The sequence below is a fragment of the Eucyclogobius newberryi genome, unplaced genomic scaffold (assembly GCF_026437365.1).
Source record: "Eucyclogobius newberryi isolate DKJ021-1_F unplaced genomic scaffold, fEucNew1.0.hap1 SCAF_14, whole genome shotgun sequence".
Taxonomy (NCBI): Eukaryota; Metazoa; Chordata; class Actinopteri; order Gobiiformes; family Gobiidae; genus Eucyclogobius; species Eucyclogobius newberryi.
Genome location: NW_027315768.1, coordinates 24106474 through 24127257, shown reverse-complemented (window position 1 = coordinate 24127257; position 20784 = coordinate 24106474). Strand labels below are relative to the sequence as shown.

The following is a 20784-nucleotide window of genomic DNA, read 5'->3' as shown; positions in this document are numbered from 1 at the left end:
AGGTCACTTTATAATCGTGATAACTAAATGTTAAGAATCGTTAGTTGGGGCTGCAACGATTAATCAAAGTAACGTTGACTAATTGTGTTTTGTTTTTCGTAATTGTTAACTGGGCTTTGGATTTTCACTGATGATATCTTGAAGCCGTCAGTCACCTTATGATGAAAAAAAAATCCCACTGTACAATAGAAATAATAATTGTTTGACTTCAGTAGCAAATTTTAGTCCGCCTCCTCACCCACACCCGGTCCCGTGAACACATCACTCCCGTTCTCCGCTCTCTCCATTGGTTCCCCATCAAGCAGCGCATAAACTTTAAAATACTCCTCCTCACCTTCAAAGCTCTTCACCACCTTGCCCCCCCCTACCTGTCTGACCTCCTCATCCCCCACCGCCCCACCCGAGCTCTCCGATCCTCCTCCTCTCTCACCCTGACCGCACCAACATCCCGACTCAAAACTTTTGGCGACAGAGCATTCTCCCGAACAGCACCCCGACTCTGGAACTCCCTCCCCCAACCTGTCCGCCACTCTCCCTCACTCACAACATTCAAATCCCGCCTAAAAACATACCTCTTCACCCAAGCCTATGACCTCCCCTACCCCTAGCCTCCTCTACCCCATTGCCTACTCTTCTACCCCCTGTTACATCCCCATCTTTTTCTCTCTACTTGTTCATTTTATCTGTATATTAATGTGTATTGTACGTGTTGTCCCCCCCTGTCTGTAAATACCCCCCCTTTTTTTTATTATGTTCAGCGTCTTTGGGTCACTGAAAAGCGCTATATACATAAAAGTTATTATTATTAGGCCCGAGCGCCACAAGCTGGCGAGAGGCCTATTAATCTCGTAAGGCCGTGCAAAGCACGGCTGCGAAAGTGCGCACGTAGTGCGCACGAAATTGAGCGCAAAGCGCTCGCCCACTTCCAAACACTCACTAACGCACTCCTTCACTCATGCACGCCCCATGCATACTAATTAGTAGTAGGAAAATGGAACATTACCGTTGTAAACGGGCGAAGCCCGTGCAAAAGTGCGCACTAAACGAGCATTTTAAATTGAGATGCGGTCGTCATCCCCATATAAACTCCCCATATAAACTCATTTGCCCTAAGTAGCTCACGAATACGTTCCCCATCTCTTGCATGTTCCGTGCATATAAGCATGTAATGCAAAAATTGAACATTATTACTGTATAGAGGGCCAAAAACACAAAGTGGGCGGAGCCCACTCAAAATTAACGAAAGTACCCGTCAGTGACCAGGGACCCACACCATGAGGTAGGAAAGCGCGAGCGCTTTCCGAAAATGTATAGTTTATGATATTTGAAAAATGGGAAACATTGTTTTCGCATCGGAATATTATTAGGCCCGAGCCCCAGCAGGGCGGAGGGCCTATTGCTCCCGCAACGCTGCCGAAGGCAGTGTTGCAACTGTCTGACCAAACATGCGGGCGCAGCCCGCATGTTTGGTACCCCGTCGCCCCTGGCAAGTACAGTGAACTAGCCCATGCCGAAGGCATGGATCATGCATACTTACTCCTGCTATGACAGAAACAGTCAACAATTAGTGAATGGGCGTAGCCCATTCACTAATTGTTGACAACAGCAGCGCGAAGCGCTGCATTCCTCCAAAAACCCTCCTGGCATCGTCCCGTACGCGAGAATCCATGCCGCAGGCATGGGCCATGCTTGTATCTGCTCAAATCAATGGAAGTCTATGGGGAGTGGGCGGGGCATCCCGACGGAATAGGGAGTGACGAGCGCGTAAGCGCTCGTAATGATGATTCCACCCCATGGCGGCATCGGGAAGGCTTAGAGCTTTCAAACGATGTATAATTTGTTGTTATAGTGGAAACGGCTATATTGTTTTTGCTAAAAATATTATTTTTATTAGGCCCGAGCGCCACAAGCTGGCGAGAGGCCTATTAATCTCGTAAGGCCGTGCGAAGCACGGCTGCGAAAGTGCGCACGCAGTGCGCACGAAATCGAGCGCGAAGCGCTCGCCCACTTCCAAACACTCACTAACGCACTCCTCCACTCATGCACGCCCCGTGCATACTAATTAGTTGTAGGAAAATGGAACATTACCGTTGTAAACGGGCGAAGCCCGTGCAAAAGTTCGCACTAAACGAGCACTTTACATTGGGATGACGACCGCGAAGCGGTCGTCATCCCCATATAAAGCACTCATTTGCGCTAAGTAGCTCACGAATACGTTCCCCATCTCTTGCATGTTCCGTGCATATAAGCATGTAATGCAAAAATTGAACATTATTACTGTATAGAGGGCCAAAAACACAAAGTGGGCGGAGCCCACTCAAAATTATCGAAAGTACCCGTCAGTGACCAGGGACCCACACCATGAGGTAGGAAAGCGCGAGCGCTTTCCGAAAATGTATAGTTTATGATATTTGAAAAATGGGAAACATTGTTTTCGCATCGGAATATTATTCTTTCTTTCTTTCTTTCTTTCTTCTTCTCGGGACCAACCCCCCTATTTTTCACCCAGTGAACATTGACGAAAAGTCACAAAAATTTGCACGCCTCTAAAAATCGTGCCTCTCTACATTCTGGCTATTTCCCTTTTCTAAAATAAAAAAAATTGGCGCGTCAGCGCCACCAAATGTACCAAAAATGCATTGAGAGATGGGAAATGACCCAAAAAAAATATGATCGTAGAATCATGAAATTTGGCGCAGAGGTAGATGGTGACAAGAGAAGTAAAAAATATTATTACGGCAACGCCGTCCGCCCAACCAAATGTCGGCCATATTGCTTCAAAAATGGCTAAACATGACTTCGGAGTTTTTCCAAACGTCGTACTTTTACGAACTCCTCCAAGGGCGTTGGCCCTAAAAAGCTGAAATTTGGTGAAAATGCTACTGAGGAGTGGGACATGAAAAGTTATCCAAATTACATTGATACCTCTCACGGTCTCTGTGCGGCGAAGCCGCAAACTGTAGCTAGAATTTCAGAAATCTCCCATATTTAAAATTTCTGCCGTTTGCGCAGATAAAGTCCGAATTGCGTCAAATTAGAATCAGTTGTTAAACTCTTTGCCCTAAACCTACTTGAAGTGAAATAAATTAATTTGGCGCCACAGCGCCCCCTACAGATTTTATATGGAGGTTAAATGTTTAGTTATGTTTAGCGTAATAAAAGGACAATTGGGGCGCGTTAGCGCCCCCTCCTCTTGCGGCGTGGCGGCGGTGTGGCGGCGGCGTGGCGAGGGCCGATCATTGCCGCTTGCGGCTATATTTTTTCTTGTTCTTCTGCTTTTTGAGCTCTAATTTGACCCCCTGAACATGCTCAAAAACTCACCAAACTTTGCCCAAAATTCAGAATCGGCGAAAAATTTGATTTTTTCTGGGCCATTTTTTTTTTCGTTAAAAAATGGCGCGACAGCGCCACCGACAAAAGTCAAAATACATTGCGCCTATGGGAGACGCCCCGAGGTCAACTTTGGCGTAAAGCTACGAAATTCGGGACACGCATTCCTCTCGTGAGGACAAAAAAAAAATATTATTGTGGCCACGCCCCCAGACTTACCCTATGGCCGCCATCTTCCTTTGAAAATGAAAACAAGCTGAGTTAGCCATTTTGTTTACGTCAAACTTTGACGAACTCCTCCTAGGGCGTTTTGCCCACCGACTTCAAAATCGGCGTACGTCCTCTGGACAAGTGGGACATCTAAAGTTATCCAATTTTATGAGATACCTTTTACGGTCTGTGTGCGGCGCAGCCGCAAAGTTGGACAACTTATTTTGGAATATTGCAGATCTAAAAATTGTTCCCATTTGATCAAAACCAGTCCGATTAGGACCAAATTTGAATCAGTTGTTAAACTTTCTAGTTTGGACCAGTTTAGGCTGACAAAATTGAAATGGGCGCGATAGCGCCCCCTACAGAGTGACCTTTAAATTAACATTGAAGGTCAAAAATTAGTTTTACCAAAATTGTCTAAACTTTACCCAAAATTCTACTTTGCCGTCCCGATCACAAAAGCCAATCACAAAAATGCCTAATTTTTTACGGCGTAGTCGTAGCGATGACAGAAACCTCCCATGTTATCCCTATGGGAAAACCACAAAATCTCTCAAATTACCACATTTTTATGTTTTACACTTTAACGAAGTCCTCCTAGTGCGTTTTGCCCACCAACCTCAAAATTGGTGTACGTCCTCTAGACAAGTGGGGCATCTAAAGTTATCCAAATTTTAAGGATAACTTTTACGGTCTCTGTGCGACGGAGCCGCAAACGTTTCCCAGAATTCTGACTATTTGGCCTTCAGAGTGGTCTATAAACAATAGAGTTTTTCCAAATGACATGTTATTTTGAACAAAATTCTAATTTGCCATCCTGATGATAAAAGTATGAGAGCCAAAGTCATATTTTGTACGGCGTAACCGTAGCGTTGACAGAAACATCCCATGTTATCCTTATGGGAAAATCGTAGAATCGCTCAACTCACCACATTTTTACGCTTCACACTTTAACGAACTCCTCCTAGGGCGATTGCCCGATCAAGCTCATATTTGGGGAAAATCATCTACACAAACGGGGCATCAAAAGTTAGTCATATTTTGATTTTAAGTGGTACGGTCTCTGTGCCGTGGAGCTGCAAATATACTGTCACAAATGGGAAAAACGCCAAATCCTTGAAATGTTCACATTTACGCTTCACACTTTAACAAACTCCTCCGTGGGCAATAGCTCGATCAAGCTTTACTTTGGGAAATATCATCTACACAAGCGCGGCATCAAAAGTTATCCATATTTTTATTCCAAGTGCTAAGGTCTCTGTGCGGCGGCGCAGCAAATTTGACTGACACTTGTGTTGATTTGCACTGGATTGGCCATGTCCAATGTGTCCCCGTCTGTCAAGTTCTTTTTTAATTCAACACACAATAAGGGCGCCATCTTTATCAAGTCGAAAGCGCAGAGTCGGAAGGCCGGCGGCCCGCGAGGGCCGTTGGATGCCGCTTGCGGCTTTAATTAGGCCCGAGCCCCAGCAGGGCGGAGGGCCTATTGCTCCCGCAACGCTGCCGAAGGCATGTTTGGTGCCCCGTCGCCCCTGGCAAGTACAGTGAACTAGCCCATGCCGAAGGCATGGATCATGCATACTTACTCCTGCTATGACAGAAATAGTCAACAATTAGTGAATGGGCGTAGCCCATTCACTAATTGTTGACAACAGCAGCGCGAAGCGCTGCATTCCTCCAAAAACCCTCCTGGCATCGTCCCGTACGCGAGAATCCATGCCGCAGGCATGGGCCATGCTTGTATCTGCTCAAATCAATGGAAGTCTATGGGGAGTGGGCGGGGCATCCCGACGGAATAGGGAGTGACGAGCGCGTAAGCGCTCGTAATGATGATTCCACCCCATGGCGGCATCGGGAAGGCTTAGAGCTTTCAAACGATGTATAATTTGTTGTTATAGTGGAAACGGCTATATTGTTTTTGCTAAAAATATTATTATTTTTTTTATTGTTCTTCTTCAGCGCTTTGAACTCTAATTTGACCCCCTGAACATGCTCAAAAACTCACCAAACTTTGCCCAAAATTCAGAATCGGCGAAAAATTTTGTTTTTTCTGGGCCATTTTTTTTTTCGGTAAAAAATGGCGCGACAGCGCCACCGACAAAAGTCAAAATACATTGCGCCTATGGGAGACGCCCCGAGGTCAACTTTGTCGTAAAGCTACGAAATTCGGGACACGCATTCCTCTCGTGAGGACAAAAAAAAAAAATCATTGTGGCCACGCCCCCAGACTTACCCTATGGCCGCCATCTTCCTTTGAAAATGAAAACACGCTGTGTTAGCCATTTTGTTCAAGTCAAACTTTGACGAACTCCTCCTAGGGCGTTTTGCCCACCGACTTCAAAATCGGCGGACGTCCTCTGGACAAGTGGGGCATCTAAAGTTATTCAATTTTTTGAGATACCTTTTACGGTCTGTGTGCGGCGCAGCCGCAAAGTTGGACAACTTATTTTGGAATATTGCAGATCTAAAAATTGCTCCCATTTGATCAAAACGAGTCCGATTAGGACCAAATTGTTAAACTTTCTAGTTTGGACCAGTTTATGATGACAAAATTGAAATGGGCGCGATAGCGCCCCCTACAGAGTGACCTTTAAATTAACATTGAAGGTCAAAAATTAGTTTTACCAAAATTGTCTAAACTTTACCCAAAATTCTATTTTGGCGTCCCGATCAAAAAAGCCAATCAGACAAATGCCTTATTTTTTACGGCGTAGTCGTAGCGATGACAGAAACCTCCCATGTTATCCCTATGGGAAAACCGCAACATCGCTCAAATCACCACATTTTTATGCTTCACACTTTAACAAACTCCTCCTAGGGCGATTGTCCGATCAAACTTATATTTGGGGAAATCATCTACACAAATGGGGCATCAAAAGTTATCCATATTTTGATTTTAAGTGCTACGGTCTCTGTGTGGCGGACCCGCAAATATATGTCACAAATGGGAAAAACGCCAAATCCTTGAAATGTTCACATTTATGCTTCACACTTTAATGAACTCCTCTGTGGGCAATAGCTCGATCAAGCTCATATTTGGGGAAAATAATCTACACAAGCGGAGCATCAAAAGTTATCCATATTTTTATTCCAAGTGTCACGGTCATTTGTGTTCATTTGCACTGGTTAAGCACAGCTTTGTACATGTCCAATGTGTCGCTGTCTTAGTTCTTAGACAATTGCGTTAGCGCCAACTCTGTAAAATGCAGAGAGCAGAGTCGGAAGGCCGGCGGCCCGCGAGGGCCGTTGGATGCCGCTTGCGGCTTTAATTTTTCTTGTTCTTCTTCAGCGCTTTGATCTCTAATTTGACCCCCTGAACATGCTCAAAAACTCACCAAACTTTGCCCAAAATTCAGAATCGGTGAAAAATTTTATTTTTTCTGGGCCATTTTTTTTTTTCGTTAAAAAATGGCGCGACAGCGCCACCGACAAAAGTCAAAATACATTGCGCCTATGGGAGACGCCCCGAGGTCAACTTTGGCGTAAAGCTACGAAATTCGGGACACGCATTCCTCTCGTGAGGATAAACAAAAAAAAACATTGTGGCCACGCCCCCAAACTTACCCTATGGCCGCCATCTTCCTTTGAAAATGAAAACAAGCTGAGTTAGCCATTTTGTTTACGTCAAACTTTGACGAACTCTTCCTAGGGCGTTTTGCCCACCGACTTCAAAATCGGCGTACGTCCTCTGGACAAGTGGGGCATCTAAAGTTATTCAATTTTTTGAGATACCTTTTACGGTCTGTGTGCGGCGCAGCCGCAAAGTTGGACAACTTATTTTGGAATATTGCAGGTCTAAAAATTGCTCCCATTTGATCAAAACCAGTCCGATTAGGACCAAATTTGAATCAGTTGTTAAACTTTCTAGTTTGGACCAGTTTAGGCTGACAAAATTGAAATGGCAGTGATAGCGCCCCCTACAGAGTGACCTTTAAATTAACATTGAAGGTCAAAAATTAGTTTTACCAAAATTGTCTAAACTTTACCCAAAATTCTATTTTGCCGTCCCGATCACAAAAGCCAATCACAAAAATGCCTAAATTTTTACGCCGTAGTCGTAGCGATGACAGAAACCTCCCATGTTATCCCTATGGGAAAACCACAAAATCTCTCAAATTACCACATTTTTATGTTTTACACTTTAACGAAGTCCTCCTAGTGCGTTTTGCCCACCAACCTCAAAATCGGTGTACGTCCTCTAGACAAGTGGTGCATCTAAAGTTATCCAAATTTTAAGGATAACTTTTACGGTCTTTGTGCGACGGAGCCGCAAACGTTTCCCAGAATTCTGACTATTTGGCCTTCAGAGTGGCCTATAAACAATAGAGTTTTTCCAAATGACATGATATTTTGAACAAAATTCTAATTTGCCATCCTGATCATAAAAGTATGAGAGCCAAAGTCATATTTTGTACGGCGTAACCGTAGCGTTGACAGAAACATCCCATGTTATCCTTATGGGAAAATCGTAGAATCGCTCAAATCACCACATTTTTACGCTTCACACTTTAATGAACTCCTCCTAGGGCGATTGTCCGATCAAGTTCATATTTGGAGAATATCATCTACACAAGCGGGGCATCAAAACTTACCCATATTTTGATTCTAAGTGCTACGGTCTCTGTGTGGCGGACCCGCAAATATATGTCAGAAATGGGAAAACAGCGAAATCTCTAAAATCACCACATTTTTACGCTTCACACTTTAACGAACTCCTCCTAGGGCGATTGCCCGATCAAGCTCATATTTGGGGAAAATCATCTACACAAACGGGGCATCAAAAGTTATCCATATTTTGATTTTAAGTGGTACGGTCTCTGTGCCGTGGAGCTGCAAATATACTGTCACAAATGGGAAAAACGCCAAATCCTTGAAATGTTCACATTTACGCTTCACACTTTAACAAACTCCTCCGTGGGCAATAGCTCGATCAAGCTTTACTTTGGGAAAAATCATCTACACAAGCGGGGCATCAAAAGGTATCCATATTTTTATTCCAAGTGCTACGGTCTCTGTGCGGCGGCGCAGCAAATTTGACTGACACTTGTGTTCATTTGCACTGGATTGGCCATGTCCAATGTGTCGCCGTCTGTCAAGTTCTTTTTTTATTCAAGACACAATAAGGGCGCCATCTTTATCAAGTCAAAAGCGCAGAGTCGGAAGGCCGGCGGCCCGCGAGGGCCGTTGGATGCCGCTTGCGGCTTTAATTTTTCTTGTTCTTCTTCAGCGCTTTGATCTCTAATTTGACCCCCTGAACATGCTCAAAAACTCACCAAACTTTGCCCAAAATTCAGAATCGGTGAAAAATTTTATTTTTTCTGGGCCATTTTTTTTTTTCGTTAAAAAATGGCGCGACAGCGCCACCGACAAAAGTCAAAATACATTGCGCCTATGGGAGACGCCCCGAGGTCAACTTTGGCGTAAAGCTACGAAATTCGGGACACGCATTCCTCTCGTGAGGATAAACAAAAAAAAACATTGTGGCCACGCCCCCAAACTTACCCTATGGCCGCCATCTTCCTTTGAAAATGAAAACAAGCTGAGTTAGCCATTTTGTTTACGTCAAACTTTGACGAACTCCTCCTAGGGCGTTTTGCCCACCGACTTCAAAATCGGCGTACGTCCTCTGGACAAGTGGGGCATCTAAAGTTATTCAATTTTTTGAGATACCTTTTACGGTCTGTGTGCGGCGCAGCCGCAAAGTTGGACAACTTATTTTGGAATATTGCAGGTCTAAAAATTGCTCCCATTTGATCAAAACCAGTCCGATTAGGACCAAATTTGAATCAGTTGTTAAACTTTCTAGTTTGGACCAGTTTAGGCTGACAAAATTGAAATGGCAGTGATAGCGCCCCCTACAGAGTGACCTTTAAATTAACATTGAAGGTCAAAAATTAGTTTTACCAAAATTGTCTAAACTTTACCCAAAATTCTATTTTGCCGTCCCGATCACAAAAGCCAATCACAAAAATGCCTAAATTTTTACGCCGTAGTCGTAGCGATGACAGAAACCTCCCATGTTATCCCTATGGGAAAACCACAAAATCTCTCAAATTACCACATTTTTATGTTTTACACTTTAACGAAGTCCTCCTAGTGCGTTTTGCCCACCAACCTCAAAATCGGTGTACGTCCTCTAGACAAGTGGTGTATCTAAAGTTATCCAAATTTTAAGGATAACTTTTACGGTCTTTGTGCGACGGAGCCGCAAACGTTTCCCAGAATTCTGACTATTTGGCCTTCAGAGTGGCCTATAAACAATAGAGTTTTTCCAAATGACATGATATTTTGAACAAAATTCTAATTTGCCATCCTGATCATAAAAGTATGAGAGCCAAAGTCATATTTTGTACGGCGTAACCGTAGCGTTGACAGAAACATCCCATGTTATCCTTATGGGAAAATCGTAGAATCGCTCAAATCACCACATTTTTACGCTTCACACTTTAATGAACTCCTCCTAGGGCGATTGTCCGATCAAGTTCATATTTGGAGAATATCATCTACACAAGCGGGGCATCAAAACTTACCCATATTTTGATTCTAAGTGCTACGGTCTCTGTGTGGCGGACCCGCAAATATATGTCAGAAATGGGAAAACAGCGAAATCTCTAAAATCACCACATTTTTACGCTTCACACTTTAACGAACTCCTCCTAGGGCGATTGCCCGATCAAGCTCATATTTGGGGAAAATCATCTACACAAACGGGGCATCAAAAGTTATCCATATTTTGATTTTAAGTGGTACGGTCTCTGTGCCGTGGAGCTGCAAATATACTGTCACAAATGGGAAAAACGCCAAATCCTTGAAATGTTCACATTTACGCTTCACACTTTAACAAACTCCTCCGTGGGCAATAGCTCGATCAAGCTTTACTTTGGGAAAAATCATCTACACAAGCGGGGCATCAAAAGGTATCCATATTTTTATTCCAAGTGCTACGGTCTCTGTGCGGCGGCGCAGCAAATTTGACTGACACTTGTGTTCATTTGCACTGGATTGGCCATGTCCAATGTGTCGCCGTCTGTCAAGTTCTTTTTTTATTCAAGACACAATAAGGGCGCCATCTTTATCAAGTCAAAAGCGCAGAGTCGGAAGGCCGGCGGCCCGCGAGGGCCGTTGGATGCCGCTTGCGGCTTTAATTTTTCTTGTTCTTCTTCAGCGCTTTGATCTCTAATTTGACCCCCTGAACATGCTCAAAAACTCACCAAACTTTGCCCAAAATTCAGAATCGGTGAAAAATTTTATTTTTTCTGGGCCATTTTTTTTTTCGTTAAAAAATGACGCGACAGCGCCACCGACAAAAGTCAAAATACATTGCGCCTATGGGAGACGCCCCGAGGTCAACTTTGGCGTAAAGCTACGAAATTCGGGACACGCATTCCTCTCGTGAGGATAAACAAAAAAAAACATTGTGGCCACGCCCCCAAACTTACCCTATGGCCGCCATCTTCCTTTGAAAATGAAAACAAGCTGAGTTAGCCATTTTGTTTACGTCAAACTTTGACGAACTCCTCCTAGGGCGTTTTGCCCACCGACTTCAAAATCGGCGTACGTCCTCTGGACAAGTGGGGCATCTAAAGTTATTCAATTTTTTGAGATACCTTTTACGGTCTGTGTGCGGCGCAGCCGCAAAGTTGGACAACTTATTTTGGAATATTGCAGGTCTAAAAATTGCTCCCATTTGATCAAAACCAGTCCGATTAGGACCAAATTTGAATCAGTTGTTAAACTTTCTAGTTTGGACCAGTTTAGGCTGACAAAATTGAAATGGCAGTGATAGCGCCCCCTACAGAGTGACCTTTAAATTAACATTGAAGGTCAAAAATTAGTTTTACCAAAATTGTCTAAACTTTACCCAAAATTCTATTTTGCCGTCCCGATCACAAAAGCCAATCACAAAAATGCCTAAATTTTTACGCCGTAGTCGTAGCGATGACAGAAACCTCCCATGTTATCCCTATGGGAAAACCACAAAATCTCTCAAATTACCACATTTTTATGTTTTACACTTTAACGAAGTCCTCCTAGTGCGTTTTGCCCACCAACCTCAAAATCGGTGTACGTCCTCTAGACAAGTGGTGTATCTAAAGTTATCCAAATTTTAAGGATAACTTTTACGGTCTTTGTGCGACGGAGCCGCAAACGTTTCCCAGAATTCTGACTATTTGGCCTTCAGAGTGGCCTATAAACAATAGAGTTTTTCCAAATGACATGATATTTTGAACAAAATTCTAATTTGCCATCCTGATCATAAAAGTATGAGAGCCAAAGTCATATTTTGTACGGCGTAACCGTAGCGTTGACAGAAACATCCCATGTTATCCTTATGGGAAAATCGTAGAATCGCTCAAATCACCACATTTTTACGCTTCACACTTTAATGAACTCCTCCTAGGGCGATTGTCCGATCAAGTTCATATTTGGAGAATATCATCTACACAAGCGGGGCATCAAAACTTACCCATATTTTGATTCTAAGTGCTACGGTCTCTGTGTGGCGGACCCGCAAATATATGTCAGAAATGGGAAAACAGCGAAATCTCTAAAATCACCACATTTTTACGCTTCACACTTTAACGAACTCCTCCTAGGGCGATTGCCCGATCAAGCTCATATTTGGGGAAAATCATCTACACAAACGGGGCATCAAAAGTTATCCATATTTTGATTTTAAGTGGTACGGTCTCTGTGCCGTGGAGCTGCAAATATACTGTCACAAATGGGAAAAACGCCAAATCCTTGAAATGTTCACATTTACGCTTCACACTTTAACAAACTCCTCCGTGGGCAATAGCTCGATCAAGCTTTACTTTGGGAAAAATCATCTACACAAGCGGGGCATCAAAAGGTATCCATATTTTTATTCCAAGTGCTACGGTCTCTGTGCGGCGGCGCAGCAAATTTGACTGACACTTGTGTTCATTTGCACTGGATTGGCCATGTCCAATGTGTCGCCGTCTGTCAAGTTCTTTTTTTATTCAAGACACAATAAGGGCGCCATCTTTATCAAGTCAGAAGCGCAGAGTCGGAAGGCCGGCGGCCCGCGAGGGCCGTTGGATGCCGCTTGCGGCTTTAATTTTTATTATTTTTCTTGTTCTTCTGCTTTTTGAGCTCTAATTTGACCCCCTGAACATGCTCAAAAACTCACCAAACTTTACCCAAAATTCAAAATCGGCGAAAAATTTTGTTTTTTCTGGGCCATTTTTTTTTTCGTTAAAAAATGGCGCGACAGCGCCACCGACAAAAGTCAAAATACATTGCGCCTATGGGAGACGCCCGGAGGTCAACTTTGTCGTAGAGCTACGAAATTCGGAACACGCGTTCCTCTTGTGAGGACAAAAAACAAATATTATTGTGGCCACGCCCCCAGAATTACCCTATGCCCGCCATCTTCCTTTGAAAATGAAAACACGCTGTGTTAGCCATTTTGTTCACGTCAAACTTTGACGAACTCCTCCTAGGGCGTTTTGCCCACCGACTTCAAAATCGGCTGACGTCCTCTGGACAAGTGGGGCATCTAAAGTTATTCAATTTTTTGAGATACCTTTTACGGTCTGTGTGCGGCGCAGCCGCAAAGTTGGACAACTTATTTTGGGATATTGCAGGTCTAAAAATTGTTCCCATTTGATCAAAACAAGTCCGATTAGGACCAAATTTGATTCAGTTGTTCAACTTTCTAGTTTGGACCAGTTTATGATGACAAAATTGAAATGGGCGCGATAGCGCCCCCTACAGAGTGACCTTTAAATTAACATTGAAGGTCAAAAATTAGTTTTACCAAAATTTTCTAAACTTTACCCAAAATTCTATTTTGGCGTCGCGATCAAAAAAGCCAATCAGACAAATGCCCTAATTTTTACGGCGTAGTCGTAGCGATGACATAAACCTCCCATGTTATCCCTATGGGAAAACCGCTAAATCTCTCGAATATCCACATTTTTCTGTTTCACACTTTAACGAAGTCCTCCTAGTGCGTTTTGCCCACCGACCTCAAAATCGGTGTACGTCCTCTAGACAAGTGGGGCATCTAAAGTTATCCAAATTTTAAGGATAGCTTTTACGGTCTCTGTGCGACGGAGCCGCAAACGTTTCCCAGAATTCTGACTATTTGGCCTTCAGAGTGGCCTATAAACAATAGAGTTTTTCCAAATGACATGATATTTTGAACAAAATTCTAATTTGCCATCCTGATCATAAAGTATGAGAGCCAAAGTCATATTTTGTACGGCGTAACCGTAGCGTTGACAGAAACATCCCATGTTATCCTTTTGGGAAAATCGTAGAATCGCTCAAATCACCACATTTTTACGCTTCACACTTTAACGAACTCCTCCTAGGGCAATTGTCCGATCAAGTTCATATTTGGAGAATATCATCTACACAAGCGGGGCATCAAAACTTATCCATATTTTGATTCTAAGTGCTACGGTCTCTGTGTGGCGGACCCGCAAATATATGTCAGAAATGGGAAAACAGCGAAATCTCTAAAATCACCACATTTTTACGCTTCACACTTTAACGAACTCCTCCTAGGCCGATTGCCCGATAAAGCTCATATTTGGGGAAAATCATCTACACAAACGGGGCATCAAAAGTTATCCATATTTTGATTTTAAGTGGTACGGTCTCTGTGCCGTGGAGCTGCAAATATACTGTCACAAATGGGAAAAACGCCAAATCCTTGAAATGTTCACATTTACGCTTCACACTTTAACAAACTCCTCCGTGGGCAATAGCTCGATCAAGCTTTACTTTGGGAAAAATCATCTACACAAGCGCGGCATCAAAAGTTATCCATATTTTTATTCCAAGTGCTACGGTCTCTGTGCGGCGGCGCAGCAAATTTGACTGACACTTGTGTTCATTTGCACTGGATTGGCCATGTCCAATGTGTCGCCGTCTGTCAAGTTCTTTTTTTATTCAACACACAATAAGGGCGCCATCTTTATCAAGTCAAAAGCGCAGAGTCGGAAGGCCGGCGGCCCGCGAGGGCCGTTGGATGCCGCTTGCGGCTTTAATTTTTCTTGTTCTTCTTCAGCGCTTTGATCTCTAATTTGACCCCCTGAACATGCTCAAAAACTCACCAAACTTTGCCCAAAATTCAGAATCGGTGAAAAATTTTGTTTTTTCTGGGCCATTTTTTTTTGCGTTAAAAAATGGCGCGACAGCGCCTCCGACAAAAGTCAAAATACATTGCGCCTATGGAAGACGCCCCGAGGTCAACTTTGTCGTAGAGCTACGAAATTCGGGACACGCATTCCTCTTGTGAGGCCAAAAAAAAAATATTATTGTGGCCACGCCCCCAGACTTACCCTATGGCCACCATCTTCCTTTGAAAATGAAAACACGCTGTGTTAGCCATTTTGTTCACGTCAAACTTTGACGAACTCCTCCTAGGGCGTTTTGCCCACCGACTTCAAAATCGGCGTACGTCCTCTGGACAAGTGGGGCATCTAAAGTTATTCAATTTTTTGAGATACCTTTTACGGTCTGTGTGCGGCGCAGCCGCAAAGTTGGACAACTTATTTTGGAATATTGCAGGTCTAAAAATTGCTCCCATTTGATCAAAACCAGTCCGATTAGGACCAAATTTGAATCATTTGTTAAACTTTCTAGTTTGGACCAGTTTAGGCTGACAAAATTGAAATGGCAGTGATAGCGCCCCCTACAGAGTGACCTTTAAATTAACATTGAAGGTCAAAAATTAGTTTTACCAAAATTGTCTAAACTTTACCCAAAATTCTATTTTGCCGTCCCGATCACAAAAGCCAATCACAAAAATGCCTAAATTTTTACGCTGTAGTCGTAGCGATGACATAAACCTCCCATGTTATCCCTATGGGAAAACCACAAAATCTCTCAAATTACCACATTTTTATGTTTTACACTTTAACGAAGTCCTCCTAGTGCGTTTTGCCCACCAACCTCAAAATCGGTGTACGTCCTCTAGACAAGTGGTGTATCTAAAGTTATCCAAATTTTAAGGATAACTTTTACGGTCTTTGTGCGACGGAGCCGCAAACGTTTCCCAGAATTCTGACTATTTGGCCTTCAGAGTGGCCTATAAACAATAGAGTTTTTACAAATGACATGATATTTTGAACAAAATTCTAATTTGCCATCCTGATCATAAAAGTATGAGAGCCAAAGTCATATTTTGTACAGCGTAACCGTAGCGTTGACAGAAACATCCCATGTTATCCTTATGGGAAAATCGTAGAATCGCTCAAATCACCACATTTTTACGCTTCACACTTTAACAAACTCCTCCTAGGGCGATTGTCCGATCAAACTCATATTTGGGGAAAATCATCTACACAAGCGGGGCATCAAAACTTATCCATATTTTTATTCCAAGTGTCACGGTCTCTGTGCGGCGGACCCGCACATTTGACCGACATTTGTGTTCATTTCCACTGGATTGGCCATGTCCAATGTGTCGCCGTCTGTCAAGTTCTTTTTTAATTCAACACAATAAGGGCGCCATCTTTATCAAGTCGAAAGCGCAGAGTTGGAAGGCCGGCGGCCCGCGAGGGCCGTTGGATGCCGCTTGCGGCTTTAATTCTTCTTTCTTTCTTTCTTCTCGGGACCAACCCCCCTATTTTTCACCCAGTGAACATTGACGAAAAGTCACAAAAATTTGCACACCTCTAAAAATCGTGCCTCTCTACATTCTGGCTATTTCCCTTTTCTAAAATTAAAAAAATGGCGCGTCAGCGCCCCCAAATGTACCAAAAATGCATTGAGAGATGGGAAATGACCCAAAAAAAAATCTGATCGTAGAATCATGAAATTTGGCGCAGAGGTAGATGGTGACAAGAGAAGTAAAAAATATTATTACGGCAACGCCGTCCGCCCAACAAAATGTCGGCCATATTGCTTCAAAAATGGCTAAACATGACTTCGGAGTTTTTCCAAACGTCGTACTTTTACGAACTCCTCCCAGGGCGTTGGCCCTAAAAAGCTGAAATTTGGTGAAAATGCTACTGAGGAGTGGGACATCAAAAGTTATCCAAATTACATTGATACCTGTCACGGTCTCTGTGCGGCAAAGCCGCAAACTGTAGCAAGAATTTCAGAAATCTCCCAAATTTAACATTTCTGCCGTTTGTGCAGATAAAGTCCGAATTGTGTCAAATTAGAATCAGTTGTTAAACTCTTTGCCCTAAACCTACTTGAAGTGAAATAAATTAATTTGGAGCCACAGCGCCCCCTACAGATTTTATATGGAGGTTAAATATTTAGTTTTGCAAAATTATATGAAATTTGACACACAACTCAATTTTGGCATCCCCATCAAAAAAGTCAATGAGACCCATGTCATAATTGTTATGGCGTTGCCGTAACGATGACCGAAACCTTCCATGTTATTCCAATGGGGAAATCGCCAGAACATGTTTACACTTTAGACTTTCACAAACTCCTCCCAGGGCGTTAGACATATTAACCTGAAATTTGGTGAGACTCATCTTCAGGACCATCAAAAGTTATCCACATTTTTATTCAAAGAGTCACGGTGTCTGTGCGGCAAAGCCGCACATTTTGCCAAGAATTCAAAATAAAATTGCTTTTTGATGGTAAAACTAAGGGGAGAAGATGTGACAGCGTCACAGATTCAGCAGTAGGCGTAATAAAAGGACAATTGGGGCGCGTTAGCGCCCCCTCCTCTTGCGGCGTGGCGGCGGCGTGGCGGCGGCGTGGCGGCGGCGTGGCGGCGGCGTGGCGGCGGCGTGGCGGCGGCGTGGCGGCGGCGTGGCGAGGGCCGATCATTGCCGCTTGCGGCTATATTTATTATTATTATTACAAACCAAAGAAGTGCTTTTCATCTGGCTGTTTATGTCACTTTGTCATAATCACTTGACAGAAAGTTCAATTCAGAAAGTTATATTTCAGAAAGTTATATTTCATAAAGCTGGTCACATATTTGAGGCACATTCCTTGTTTGTGAATGATGTTGTTGACAGACGATGGCAATAAATCTGTATTTTTCTGATTATATTAAATTTGCTTTACTAGGAAACCCCTGCGTGTCCAATCCTTGTCTGAACAATGGGATGTGTGTCAACTTCGTAGGACGTCAGTTCACCTGTCACTGTCAACAAGCCTGGACCGGACCGACCTGCAATGAGGGTGAGGTTCATACTATGTCCTGATCATTATATATTAAGATGTTTTGCTCATGACCTCTGCAAACATGTCCAGAAATGCATGTTAGTCTGTTTTCATTTATTAATGCTTCCCAACAGGTGGAAAATGTACCTTTTATTAATAGAATGCTTTATTAGACAGGAAACACAGCTCGAAATGGGGGATGAGAGAGGGGAAGACATGCAGTTAATTCTTGAAGTCGGGATTCAATCTCACAACACTGCAGCCGGCTGCACTTGGAGCCTGGCACACTGTGCTGTGTTTTAACAACTCCACTACCGGGCTGCATGGAATTCTTCTTTTAAATAAATGTAAAACAAATATAGCATATCTAAATCATTCAGCTTTACTAATAATTTAATACAGAAAATCACATATTGATCAACATGAGACAATGTTGTTAATTCATTTACCAGTAGTTATTTATTTATTCTGCCTGGTTAGGCCTTTCAGGATAATTACGACATCAACTGGTGGGGAATTTGTTGTTGTTTTGTAGTATGACAAGATTTGAAATGTTGAGTGTCAAATAGAACTAACTTCTTGCAAGTACTTGCACGTTTATTTTGATCAGCTCATGGTTTTTATCAGTATTATAATTTAGAAAACAGCCCCCCTTTTGAGTTGCTCTGTCAGTGACATAGAGTGCTTTCAATATTATCCCATGTGGGACAATAAAGGAATATCTTATCTTATCTTATCTTTTCTTTTCCTGTAACAATGTATCATACTGTGAAATGTGTTGTGAAGTAAAGGTTATATAATAATAAAGTTAACAAAATATTTAATGTTAATTACAGTGGAAATTGAAGTCACTATAGTAAAATACTGTGTATGGCTTTTGGTTGGTAAAGAAGTTTGATGTCTGAATAGCTGTAATAGAATAATGTATATGTTTGCAGAAGATGTTTTACAATTGAAGTTTACATGTGTGTGTGTGTGTGTTTGTGTGCTTGTGTGTGTGTGTCTGTGTGCTTGTGTGTGTGTGTGTGTGTGTGTTTGTGTGCTTGTGTGTGTGTGTCTGTGTGCTTGTGTGTGTGCAGATGTAAATGAGTGTGAGCGTGACCCCTGCCCTGTCGGCTCCAGGTGTGTGAACACAAGAGGCTCTTTCAGCTGCGAGTGTCCACTGGGCTTTGACCTGGAGGACGGCCGCACCTGCTCCAGAGGTAATACACGTTCAAGTTATTTTCATAGTTTTAGAGTTCTTTTTTATTTATTTTTGCTTTGATAAATAGGTTGTATGGGTTTGCTTCTGTTTCTTTCTATAGCAAAGACATTTCTGGGAACTTTCAGTGTGAACAGACAGCCACATGACCCTCTTATCTTCAGAAGTGCTACGATGCATGAAATCCAGAGAGAAATAATACAACTGGTGAGATACATTTTCATATAAAACTAAGAACATAACCTAAATCATTTTCTTATCAGTTCTCACAATCGTTGTACTTTGTCTTACTTCAGCTCAACGCCTCATTGTCGGTGCTTCGAGGCTACAGTCGGTCTACACTGAGCAAAAAGTAATTAAGTGCCTTTTATACTCAATTCATTGTTTTTGTCTTGCTTTGTAACTTAAAACTGCGTCCACACAGAGAGGAAGGCGGGGTCCGTATATTTGCTGTGAACGTGTTTTCCATCTCCGCTGACGTTACGAGCTCTGAAGTTTACAACAGCATCCAAATGTCTCTGACAAACTGCAGCTCCTCATTGGCCCACTGCCGCATGGTGCTGCACCACCAGCTCTCTTACCATGGTAAAGAACTTCTTCACCACTAGAGGGTGCTGTGTGACAACGGATGTGGCATGTACGTTGTAAAGAAGGGAACCGTCCAGGATCATTTGCTTACATCATGTCATCATGTCATCATGTCCAAACTAGGGCCCGGGGGCCAAATGCGGCCCTCAGACCAATTTTTGTTGGCCCTCCAGCTTTCTGCTATGTCATCCCAAACAACAAAAACAAGTACTTTTTACTGTGAAATTGGGAAAATCCAGGCATATTGATGTTATACCAACCTAATATTAATGTTCCAGGTCTAATTAAAGATGTGGAGGCTCATCGCAATTACATCAAATGCAAAATTTTGAATGATTCACTTAGTCATTCAACAAATTCGACATTGTCAAGTTGTTTGTGGCCCTCTGCCCTGTTTAAGTTGGTGAAAAAAGTTTGGACGCCCCTGGCTTACATCTATTCTTTCAGTGTTTGTATTCACACAGTGTAAAGCTATGGACGATTGTTAAGCTAAATCTTAAATATAATGATCTAATCCAACCCTTTCCACTTTACAGTTTGTTGGATAATAACTAACAAAAAAGCCACTGACAAGGACATTGTTCACTAAGAATTATGGAGAAAAAACAACTGCCGGACGCGATCCCAGGCTGAGGACTCTCAATCATGGTGCATTATAAAGACGAGACTATCCAGGACAAAAAAATAACTTGTTCCCTGCTCCTGGTTCAAAATCAGGCCCTTTAGTTTAACAATGTGCCACTTGGGCTGTTCTTAGTCAACTTCTTAACCAGAAAATTGACCAAAACTACTATTAATGCTATTACAAAATGCAGATATGAGTTGTAGTGGGTTGGTGTGCCATAGCATTTTTCAGCAGAAAAAATGTGCCACAATTCCTATGGGTTGAAAAACGCTGGTCGTATACAATAATACTGTGATGATGAATGTGCTCTTTTGTGTTGTTGTTTCAGTTGAGAGCTTGTGTGTGGCTCAACAGACCCAGTGTGATACAGAGCGCTCCACGTGCACAGAAAACGGCGGCGTTGCCTCCTGCCAGTGTCTGCAGGGATATTACAAGCACAATCCTGAAGACCTTTCCTGTTTAGGTAAGGTCTTTCTTTACCTTTCATTCATTATCGGTACATACATTATTACTACTCGATTCAACTTCTACAACAATATACTTACTTAATCTGTCTTCTAAAATGCCTGACACGTAACGATTATTGACACTTTCATATTGTTTTTTGCCCAGAATGTGGAGATGGATACAAACTGGATAATGGCACATGTGTACCGTAAGTTAACTATTTGTAAATGTGCAAACGTGAATATGCCTCTCAAGCCACTTC

At 42.7% G+C, this 20784-nt stretch overlaps 1 protein-coding gene across 1 annotated transcript in view; it reads left to right on the top strand.

The window, feature by feature from the left end:
• heg1 (heart development protein with EGF-like domains 1) overlaps positions 1-20784 on the top strand; it is a 29916-nt gene that overhangs the window by 7396 nt on the left and 1736 nt on the right. The window contains exons 4-10 of the mRNA XM_072444125.1: positions 17566-17679; positions 18741-18863; positions 18966-19069; positions 19159-19214; positions 19287-19447; positions 20404-20538; positions 20688-20730. Coding sequence (XP_072300226.1) covers positions 17566-17679; positions 18741-18863; positions 18966-19069; positions 19159-19214; positions 19287-19447; positions 20404-20538; positions 20688-20730 — 736 coding nt within the window. The remainder of the gene's footprint in view (positions 1-17565; positions 17680-18740; positions 18864-18965; positions 19070-19158; positions 19215-19286; positions 19448-20403; positions 20539-20687; positions 20731-20784) is intronic.